The sequence below is a fragment of the Cyprinus carpio genome, chromosome B3 (assembly GCF_018340385.1).
Source record: "Cyprinus carpio isolate SPL01 chromosome B3, ASM1834038v1, whole genome shotgun sequence".
Taxonomy (NCBI): domain Eukaryota; kingdom Metazoa; phylum Chordata; class Actinopteri; order Cypriniformes; family Cyprinidae; genus Cyprinus; species Cyprinus carpio.
Window position 1 is genome coordinate 16277699 of NC_056599.1, and position 12060 is coordinate 16289758.

The 12060-nt window shown below is 38.4% G+C and overlaps 1 protein-coding gene across 2 annotated transcripts; it reads right to left on the bottom strand.

The window, feature by feature from the left end:
* Positions 1-11584, bottom strand: traf7 (TNF receptor-associated factor 7). Of its 2 annotated transcripts, none has more exons than XM_042719944.1 (21): positions 11428-11584; positions 8848-8980; positions 8679-8736; positions 8269-8354; positions 6665-6781; positions 6446-6538; positions 6140-6173; positions 5174-5357; positions 4927-5061; positions 4615-4831; positions 4439-4513; positions 4295-4343; positions 4083-4210; positions 3909-3991; positions 3577-3616; positions 3366-3482; positions 2865-2987; positions 1430-1549; positions 1181-1312; positions 986-1105; positions 1-244 (listed from the first exon to the last, which is right to left on the bottom strand). In XM_042719944.1, exons 1-21 carry the CDS (start codon positions 11544-11546, stop codon positions 230-232), a joined length of 2178 nt encoding a protein of 725 aa, XP_042575878.1. In that variant the 5' UTR covers positions 11547-11584; the 3' UTR covers positions 1-229. The 2 variants fall into 2 exon arrangements, with proteins under 2 accessions (XP_042575878.1, XP_042575879.1); XM_042719945.1 differs by lacking the exon at positions 11428-11584 and adding an exon at positions 11032-11312.
* Between the last annotated feature and the right edge of the window lie 476 nt (positions 11585-12060).

A 12060-nucleotide genomic window follows, 5' to 3' on the forward strand; every position in this document is an offset into this window, starting at 1 on the left:
TCTTTGACTAACAGTTTACTGCAAAATTCACAAGGGACAGACGCCCAAGTCCATAGGGTACAGAATAAAAACATTTCTGGTCCAATGCATGTTGTAATGTTTTCTTGAATGATATTCTTATTCATACTATAAGTGTGTGCATCAGAGTCCATGTGGTTTCTGAGTTCCGGGAGATTAGAGACACATTACTCAACATGTTGACAACTAATAATGATTAGCGGTCACACATTTAGCACGTCCACACCTGAGAAGAGAAAACAGAATAAATTGTAAGAGCTCATACACAGTGAAAGATCTGATTCCAGTAGAAAAGGGTTCAATGAATGGTGTACATGGTCTTGTTTTAAATTAATGCTTTTCTTTTGAACTTTCTATTCAAAGAAAAAAAAAAATTATTAAGCAGTTGTTTTTAAAAATTGATGATATTCAGAAGTGCTTCTTGAGCAGCTAATTAGCATGTTAGAATGATTTCTGGAGAATCATGTGACACTGAAGACTGGAGTAAAGGTCTTTGCCCACCGAGTCTGAAATTCTCACACGTTAAAAAATAAATGCGACCTCAGATTGGGTCAATCACGTTTACACACTGCCTCCGAAACATTCATCTGTCATAAATTCAGATCAGGTTTGATTTTCTGCGTTTTCGTATCCATAGCAAGCATTTTGATAGGAAAGGATGACGAATACGGGAAAAAAAAGGAACATGATGCTGAAAATTCAGCTTTGCATCACAGGAACAAATTACATTTTAAAATATATTCAAAGATAAAACGGTTAAAACTGTAACTGTAATATTTCATTATCACTGTATATTTGATCAAATAAATGCAGACTCGTTGAGCATTAAGAGACTTATTTTTTTTAAAAAAACATTAAGTCTTACCAACCACAAACGTTTGAACAGTTGTGTACACAATTTAAAGTACAAAAAGGTAGCCCATATCTTGGCAAGCTAAAGTTTGAAAGCAGCGTCCCGAACTCTGACCTTTACAGTGCTGTCTACAGCTCCAGAGAAGAGTCTTCCTCTTGACACAGCAAGCGCCGTCACGCTGCCCTGGTGCCGCAGCAGAGTCTGGGTGCAGATCATGTTGTCCATGCTCCACACCTGCACAGGTACAACAATCAGTGCCCAAAAGAGGTGGCAGATTTCATTCCCTAAAAACCCAAGCCTTGTCCTTACCCTGAGGGAGCGATCATAGGAGGCACTGAACACTTTGGTCTGATCGGGGGTTGAGATGACGGCCAGGGCATACACTGTGCCCACGTGGCCCGTCAGAGTCCGCACCTGCTCTTTGGACTCAATGTCCCAAACTATTCACAGGAAAAGAAGAGAAATCACAATTTTAACAATGTCCTGACATTTTCAGGTTTCCATGATCATTACCCTTCAATTAAAGCTCTGCAGGGCGTAGAGATTAATACTACCTACATGAATAAGGTTCTCGTAGGTGCCACAAACTATATGATGATTGGTGACCGCAATGGAGTACACGCTGCCTCCAGAGGTCTGGAGCACATGGACACACTCCAGAGAACGGATGTCCCAGATCTGAGGGGAAAATCCACAAAAATCCATTTCATTTAGTGACACTAGACAGGTTCTGCATGAGACATTTAAAGAATGTGTCCAAAAAAAAAAAAAAAATTAATATAAAAAATAATAAAAATATATTATATATATATATATATATATATATATATATATATATATATATATATATATATATATATACATACACACACACACACACACCTATATACATACATACATATACACTATATATATATACATACATATATATACACACATATATACATATATACATACATAAATACATACTATATACATACATACATACATATATATATATATATATATATATATATATATATAATATATACTCCATATATATATATATATATATATATATATATATATATATATAAAAATACATACATACACACACATAATATACACATACATATATACATACATAAACATACATAAATACATACATATACATATATTCATACATACATATATATATATTATATACACTCACACACACACAAATTGAATATTTGTATACATTTCAATATTCAACAATATATTTTGTATTCTGTAAGACTATAAGTTAATAGTTTATATTGCACAATATTTTTATTGCGTCTTTCACAATACTTTTGTGGGCTGTGTAGCTCATTACCATCTGTCTTTTTCCTTCATTTTTCAAAAAGTACTTTTTGTTCAAAATAAAGGTTATGTGATAAATCTCAGAGTTAGTTTGTTTGGTTCATTACTTTAACTCTCTATTATTTGTTTTTAAATCACTATGGAAGCAATGAATGAGAATTAGTCCACATAATGTAGTTGGCTAAAAAAGCGGTGGTCACTGTTGCACTCTATAGAGATGGATGAGAGTTTCTATTTATTTGTTCTCTCTCTGTGAGCATTTGTGGCAGTCTGTAGTCGGCTTCCTGTCAGAGATCTCTAGAGTCTTAATTAGGCAACTTGAGACAACAAGCAGCTTTGGTCTGTCTTATCTGCTTTTACAAACAACTCCGAGAACTGCTCTTTTTACCAGGTAGACTGAACAGTGAAGGAACTAATGAGAACAGCTTCAAATCTGAAACTCTTGAAACAAGGCCTTTTAAAAACTAGGACAGAATCACGGAATACATTACGCTATACATCTTAATTTTTAGGATGCTGCAAGGAGTATGTAAACTTATGAGAAAAGGGATATGTAAACTTATGAGCATGACTGGATGAGAAAGCTGACCATCATTATTCAATATGTATGAGATCCATTATGATGAAATCTGTGCATTCCTGAAGCAGTTAAAAGTTTAACACTTCTAACCTTTATGGTTTGATAAGACCCGCTGTACAGATGATTCTGAGACGCGACCAGAGCTCGAACCCAGTGATTCAAGCCGGTTAGTTCCTTCTTTAGCTTCAGCTCTGTGCCCACAATATCCCACACCTACAGAGGGAGAGAGAACGAGAGAGAAAGATTTCCAATCACTTGAAGAACACTTAGAACTGGTAAACTGGAAAGTCCCAGAGAGATGAGATCATTCTACTTTTAAGCCTCCACTCCCTCATTCCTCCCACACATCACCATGGTGATACGAGCTCAGCATGTGCTCTTCAGACGGACTCTCAGAGCCAAGTGGATCTAATTCTGCTCCACTCGTGCCTCAGTAACTTAAGTCTGTGCTTTTCTCTTATCTGCTGGGGCACCAAATCGCATCCTCCACATCACTTTAGGAAAACCGTACATATAAAGCTCAATCTTAGCTGCTTGATTGGGCTTGTGTCTGTAAAAACGCACATCATCTCTTCAACAGACGCCACTGACCTTAATGGCTTTGAGAGAGCCGCTGAATAGCATGTTGTGTGAGGACACCAGAGTGCACACTGGGTTGTCATGTGCCCGGATGGTGTTCACTTTCTGCAGGGTCTGAATATCCCAAACCTGTAGGAGAACAAGCACGTCCGCATTAGATGCACACTGGCCATGTCATGAACAGTTGGATTCCTCTGAAAACATGTATTTCAGGAACACTCACAATAATGGTGCAGTCAGCTGAGCCACTGTAAAGCTTGTTCCTGCAACAGAAAGGAGAAAAGAACATGAAACGACATCTGCAACCCATTTTACTTTCACAATCCCTTCCATCGTCAACCTGTCCATTTATTCTATTTTATTTTTACAGTTCATTTGTGTAATTTTTTGATAAACCCGAAATTAAAAAAATATATATATAAAATAAAATTTAATTTTTTGATAAACCCGAAATTAAAAAAATATATATATAAAATAAAATTTATATATTTTAAAATATATATTTTTTTATTTGTTTAAATATTCATGTCAATTCAAAACCCTCAAAATGCTTACCCCTGAATGCACAAAGCCAACACTATGCCATCATGGCCCTCAAGGGTCTTCTGGCACTTATATGTGGTGCATGTGTCCCAAACCTGTGTAGCACAGAAGTAAAGGCAATTTATACAAATGAAGAGGGATGCGCATAAACCAAAGAGACAGAAAGCTGTTGGCAGATTAAATTACCTTGATGGACTTATCTGATGACCCACTAAAGAGAAGATCACCAGTAGAGTAGACACACAAACACCACACTGGACCCTGGTGTCCCACAAAAGTACCCTTGCATTTGAAGATCTGCTGGGGGTCGTAGGCTGCAAAACATTTCATACAGTCAGACAATGACACATCTCATTATCCTCACAGAAAGTTGGAAGAGGAAAGGAAGAGACACTCACAGCCCAGTATACCCATATTGAGCCTGGCATTGATGTGAGACAGTTCATCCTGCAAAAGGAGGGATGGGTTAGAAGGATCTTAATACTAAATCACCACAGTTGTACATCTTAATTCGGTGAAAACCAGAGTGAAAATAGACAAACATTCAGCATGGAAGCATCTCGTCTGAACTCCATCAGATCTTCACTGAGTTTACTCTGGTTCTCATCCAGCACATCTGCCATATTAGCACAAGAAAAGCCCAACAAAATGAACATTCGTGCATTTTTTGGTTTTTTGGACTGAAAGTTGTTAGTAGTTAGTTTTTTGTTTGATCTTGGAACTTGAGTTCTAAGTTCTTCTCCAGCTGGTCTAGTTTCTCAGAGAGTTTGCCCAGCATGGAGCGCAGGAACGAGATGTCCTGGTCCTTCTGTGCCAGTGTCACCTGCATCTCATGGAATCTGTCATCCGTCTGCTGGAGAAACTCCTTCAGACCCTCGAACTTACACACCTCCAGGTGCGTCTCATACGTGTCCTGATTCCCGATGAAGGTGCAACTGGAGAAAAGTCGGAAGAGATCAATTCAAGGCTTTTTTATTTTCTTATCTATGGAACTGAAGGAAAGATTGTTAGCTTTTCCAAACGTCCATACCCATATTTAGAGTGAGGGCACTTTATGTGTTCACACTCTTTCAGATGGGCCTCCAGGTTCATGGTGAGCAATGGAGGGCAGTTGGGGTTGTTGGGACAGCGAACAGGTCTGTAGTCACAGCTCACTTCATGATCTCTGTCACACACAATCCTAAGTCATTACACTCCCTTTGCATGACTCATGACTATGTCGCAACAATAGAAATTAAACGCTGATATTGTGAAATCCAATGAACCGGTGTACTCACTTCCTGGTGCTAAGCTTGATGGTGAAAGGACAGCCAAGTGGGTCAACCTCAAAGGCACCGGGTTTGCCCGAGGCAGCTGGCTGACAGCCGTACTTGCAGTGGATGAACAGCTCTCCGATTTGCTCGGCCACCGCTATGTTATTCACGACCACTGTGAGCTTGGAATTGTCCACGGGGCATTTCTCTGTAGAGATACAGGTTATTGGCAAAACAAAAATACTACTGTATGTCGAAAACATCGCTCGGACCAAGAGCATGAAATTAAAGATTCAGCATGGAGAGGAAATGAAAGAGGAACTGAGCTACAGACCTGCACTTGGTCCAAAATTAACACTTCTGCCAATGGCAAGCAAATTTATAAATGAAAAAAAAAAAAAAAAAAATATTCAAACAATTTTCAAAAAGTATTCAGACCCCCTCATTTTCTTTCACATTTTAAGCTGCACCCTTCTGCTAAAATGCTAAAAGTATTTTTTTTTTAAAAAACAAAAATCTATACCTCTACACCCCATAATAGCAAAGAAAAAAACAGATTTGATAACTTTGCAAATATAAATAAAAAAAGACCTTTTAAGCATTATTTGAACATTATTTTTCTAATTAACTATTGTATTTTTCTCTGTGAATTTAAAATTATTATTCTCACAAAAATTAACTGATTAAGATTGGCATTGTTTCATTTTGATTTAATAAAAAATATTATACATGTGTTGCCACATGCAGCTCTAGATGGAAAGGTTCTAGTTGGTAAGTTTTCCAAATTCATGTTCATTTTTTGTGTTTTCTATTTTTTTTGGACAAATAATCACCCTTAAAATATGAGTCCAGAGAAGTGTAGAGAGAGTTTGAAACCATAATAGTACAAAAGCATCCAAAAAGTGCTTGCTTCTTCACTACTTGCAGCAATGTTCATCATGGGAAAGGTGAAAGCAAGACAAATGTTTAGAGTAAAAATGCTCTCCTTACCTGAGGTCAAGGCACATCGCCTGCAGAATGTGTGCTGAGGTGACAAAGGAAGAGAAAAGAGAGCACAATGAGAGTGAATAAAAGCTAATTTTCATTTTCATCTACTCAGCTATTTTAAGTGTAATTCATCTCTCAACAGACACTTGTACGGTGGTGGCCAACAGCCTGACAGTGCATTAGGAAACAGGTCAATGAAGCGTGCTGTTCACGGCCCAGCTGACAGGAAATCAATACATGAACTAAAACCAGATCATGACAGGCAGCCCTATCCTGAGGGAGAGGTGAGGGGACGGCTGGCTGACTCACTCCGCAGGTGGTGATGACGGGGTCCTTGAACACGCTGCAGCACAGCTGGCAACAAAGCTTAACTGAGGGCTGCTCCGCAAACACCTGTGGCTCCTGGGAAGTAAAAGAGAGACAGAGAAAGTCAATCTCGTGCTGGGCACAGGTGCAGGTCTGTCAGTCTTTTGCGTCACCATACTAGATCAACATGTGAATAGGAAACAGAAGACTGCTGACACTCACCGTGTCTTCCTCTTCCTCGTGCAGGGAAAAGGTGGAGCGCAACGACATGTTGGACTCGGAGTGCAGAGAGCGAATCGAGATGGCAGAGTCTGAGCGACGAGGGGTACTAATGGGCGGCTGCAGGGACAGAGACAGTTTGCATCGAAACACTTTTTAAAGGTCATTTAAATGTCATCTGGGGGTATTCCAGAAAGCAATTAGGTGACACAACGGGTAAGTTAAGTAAACAGATAACCTCAGCTTTCAGGATATGTGACCCTGGACCACAAAACCAGTCTTAAGTCGCTGGGGTATATTTTTAGCAATAGCCAAAAAAAAACATTGTATGGGTCAAAATTATTGTTTTTTCTTTTATGCCAAAAGTCATTAGAACATTAAGTAAAGATCATGTTCCATGAATATATTTTGTAAATTTCCTACCGTAAATATATCAAAACCTAATTTTTGATTAGTAATATGCATTGCTAAGAACTTCATTTAGACAACTTCAAAGGTGATTTTCTCAGTATTTTGATTTTTTTGCACTCTCAGATTCTAGATTTTCAAATAGTTGTATCTCAGACAATTATTGTCCTATGCTAACAAACCATACATCAATGGAAAGCGTATTTATTCAACTTTCAGATGATGTATAAATCTAAATTTTGAGAAATTGACCTTTATGTCTGGTTTTGTGGTCCATGGTCACATATACAAGCAGACATAGACTGCTCTGGAGAAGCTTACAGAATAAGTTGCTATGTTTCAGGGTTAGTTTACTACAGAAATATTCAGTGCACTGATGAGGCTTCAGTGACAGATTTCACACAATATTAAATTACACTTATTGTTTTTAATTTTAAAGCACTAATATAACAATGTTTATTTAATTGTACTATAATTTATTTTATTCTCATCTCACACACGGTTGATCTCCTTCCACAAGTGTTTTTTTGCGTGTTCACCGTGAACGTTCTCTAAGCTGTCTGAACTTACTCTTGGCTGTGTTTTTTAACTCATAACCACAATTCAGAAAGGTCTGGATCAAGAGTTCTGGGTTTATGTAATTCAGTTGGTTTATGTGATTAAGTAACTGTGCTTTCTGGAATACCCCCCTGAGCATTACAAAAAGCCACTGAATCAGACACACTCCCTCCTAGACAAACCCCATCCTACAAAAATACCTTTGAGCAAAAACACCTTGAGTAAAACTTTTGTAACTTCTGATTCAACTACTTCAGCTCATCTCATCTCATATATGGGCTTTCCTGTGAATGTCCAAAATGATCGACTAGAGGAAAACACCTTCTGATAACGGTCTTCTGATTCACTTAAATTTGGTGAAAAACAAATATGATTGTAAATATCTAATTTTTCACCTAGCCAGGCATTAAGAGCCACAATACCAGTCTACATATTTGTAAATATTCAATATCTAAAGGCTGTCAGAAAACCAGACACGCTCTCATTCACAAAAAGCTAAAAACTGCCCAAAGAGCAAAATAAGAAACAGCAGACAATTTGCTATTATGTACGTCAACGACAAAACTGTGAGGCGTTTGATTTCCATTCCTCGATATGTAAATGTGATTGGCTGTTTTGAAAAGGGATGGGTTGGTGATTACCATGCCATCATCGTCGTCACGAGTGGAGTAGGTCAGAGTGCTGGAGGTTGAAGGGGTTCTACGGTGCTGTTTGTAATTAGTTTCCGCTGAAATGAAAGAGCACAGTTACAAGCGACTGACTGAACCTCGTTGCTAGGCAAATGGTCAAAAGGATGTCTGTACAATCAATGCTGATCCAGCTCATTTTCAACACCAGCAATTTCTTTCATAGTGGTTTGACGTACAACACTCAAAATGTAAATGTTAAATATTCATTTGATAATCTTTATTTTGTAGGAATTTTAAAACTGCTGTATCACAAGGGCTTATAAGGACCCTTTATAATGTAATGTTAGTGCTATATTTTAGTTTTTAATGACCATTTTATAGATTCTTATCTGACTCGAAGTAGCCCAACAGATAATACTCACCTTTAGCTACTTGAGGGACCGCTGGGAACGTGGATCCAAAACTAGCTTCCATTTCGGTCTGCATACAGAAAAGTATCAAAAAATAAGAAAACAATGAGAATTTTTGCTACTGAAGTCTTCACATAATTTGTAATAATGTAAATAAATGCAAATACCCATTTGTTCTTACCCGGTTGCTGATGCCAGGTGAGGGTACAGTGATAGTGGCACCTAACACAGATGCTCCTGAGAAACGATCGAAGCGCGATTCTATACTACAGCTCAGAATACAGCAAAGCCCTGTAGAAAATATCTGCTGCAGCCTGTAGAAAAAGAGGGGAAAGTGTCACATTTCAAACATAAGATATCTGTCTATAAACAGACATTTATAGACACATACAGAGGTGTGAAAAGGTTATTGCCCCTTCCTTTTTTTTTTTTTTTTTGCATATTTGTCACACTTAGATTCAGATCATCAAACAAATTTTAATATTACACAAAGATAACCAGAGTAAATACGAAATGCTGTTATGAAATAATGATTTCATTTTTTAAGGGCAAAAAGCTGTCCAAATTTACCTGGCCCTACATGAAAAAGTATTTGCCTCCTAAATCTAATATCTGGTTGTTCAACTCTTCGCAGCAACAACTGCAATCAAGCGTTTGTGATAACTGCCAAGGAGTCTTTCACATCGCTGTGGAGGAATTTTGTCCCACTCTTCTTTGCAGAATTGTTTTAATTCAGCCACATTGGAGGGTTTTCGAGCATGAACGGACAGTTTAAGGTCATGCCACAGCATCTCAATCAGATTTAAGTCTGGACTTTGACTAGGCCACTCCAGAACCTTACTTTTGTTTTTCTTGAGCCATTCAGAGGTGGACCTGCTGGTGTGTTTGGGATCATTGTCCTTCTGCATAACCCAAGTGTGCTTGAGGTCACAAACTGACGGCCGGACATTCTCCTTCAGGATTTCTTGATAGAGTGCAGAATTCATGCTTCCATCAATTATGGCGAGTCGTCCAGGTCCTGAAGGTGCAGCCGCACACCATCACACTACCTCCATCATGTCTGACTGTTGCTATGATGTTCTTTTTATGAAATGCTGTGTTGGTTTGACATCAGATGTAACAGGACACACACTTTCCAAAACTTTTGTCGCATCAGTCCACAGAATATTTGCCTCAAAGTCTTGGGGATAATCAAGATATGTTTTGGCAAATGTGAGACAAGCCTTTGTGTTCTTTTTGGTCAGCAATGGATTTTGCCTCGGAACTCTCCCATGGATGCAGTTTTTGCCCAGTCTCTTTCTTATTGTTGAATCATGAACACTGACCTTAACTGAGGCAAGTGAGGCCTGTAGTTCTATGATGTTGTTCTGGGTTCTTTATGACCTCCTGGATGAGTCGTTGTTGTGTTCCTGGAGTAATTTTGGTGGGCCGGTCACTCCTGGGAAGGTTCACCACTGTTCCAAGTTTTCTCCATTTGTGGATAATGGCTCTGACCGTGGTTCGCTGGAGTCCCAAAGCCTTAGAAATGGCTTTATAACCCTTTCCAGACTGATACATTTCAACTACTTTGTTTCTCATCTGTTCTTGAATTTCTTTAGATCGCAGCATGACGTGTTGCTCTTTAAGCATGCTTCACTTTACCAGACAGCTTCTATTTCTTGATTCAACAGATCTGGCAGTAATCAGGCCTGGGTGTAGCTAGTGACGTTAAACTCAGCTTTCTAAAACAATGTGCTTAATCACAGTTCTTTCAACATTTAACAGGAGGGGGCAATTAATTTTTTACTTAGGGCCAGGTAGGTTTAGACAGCTTCTTTCTCTTAATAAATGAAATTATCATTTAAAACTGCATTTTGTATTTACTCGCATTATCTTTGTGTAATATTACAATTTGTTTGATGATCTGAATCTTTTAAGTGCGACAAATGCAAAAAAATAAAATAAAAAAACAGGAAGTGGGCAAAAACCTTTTCATGGCACTGTAGATCGACAGAATTCAAACCACAGGACTGTTTAAAATAAGCTAGTACAACAATGTGATTAAAATGGTGAAAAATGCTACAGAACCCAATATACTCTCATTTTGACACTCTTATCAAATGTAAACCTATATGCTAAAATCTTAGGAAAAAAAAACTGTCCATGAACATTTTTGCGTCAACTACCCCTTACTTGAAAAGCGTCGTTGTTTTAAACTTTGCAACTCACGCTTCCTGACAGTGCGTCAAAACAAATCAAAGCGTTTCATGTGTCGGGATAAACATCGACGGGGCTGTATGTTAGCAACACAGAAATCACAACTCACACAAGATTAACGCTTTCCTCGTGTCTCACAACCGGTGAGATTAAAAGTGTTCAAACTCACCGTTACCATACAGATAAACATGCTGTTAAAGTACGCAGCGTTTTGAGCCACAGCCAAGATTTTGTTAGCGGCTGACTGCTAAAATGTGGACGTTGTCCTATAAAGCAGCAGATAACACGGAAATAAAACGTGTTTAGCGCATTACGTAAACACGGCAAAACATGTTAAGAGACAAACAAACCGATACGTTTGATCATGTACTAATGATTCGCGTGTCTGAAGTGAGCTGGCTGAGTTAGCTGTGTTGGCTAGCTGACGAAGTTGGTTTGTCGAACAGCTTTCAGGAAACACCACATTTAGCTTTACGAAATGTGTCAAGATAGACCTCTAGCTTAGCTACAAAAGACATAAGATACATGTCGCATGCCTATTTAGCCAAACAAGGTAGATTCTCACCATTGGTGCTGTATCAAAGTCTGCAGATGGTCCGATTTTATTCTTTTTCTCACACACCCCAGACGCACATGCCAGAGGATTGTGGGTAATGTAGTGCGGATACAGCAAAGACGCTTCATTGTCGGGAACTGACACAAGAAGTTCCTGGAATCGGCCGAGGATTATTCAATTTTCAAGATGATGAGACCAATATGGTTGGACCATGTTTTTTTACTGGGTGTTTTTCCAGATCAGTTTGAGAGTCAAATGTTTACATTAGTGGTGGGAGTTTTGATTCACTTTTGTGAGCCTTATGTGGATACAAGGATATTTTGTGTTATAAATGAGTGAGTGGACTCGATTCGCGAAATGGATTCACCACTCAGTCGTTCAACATGTCTTATTAAAAATTATTTCTGTATGCCTTTAAATCAATGAAAACACCAAAGCAAGCACAAGCTTTAAGTAGAGGCTCCAAGGAAAAAATGAGCCAGTGCATGGAAGTGAACGAGAATGATTCGTTTCCTTGAAAGGTTTGTTCAAAACACTGATTCATGTCCTTAAAAGAATCATTTACGAACAACACTTGACTTGCTCAAGGTCAACATGCACGTGTCTAATGTCACGTCACGCTTTTTGTTATATAGCCTAATA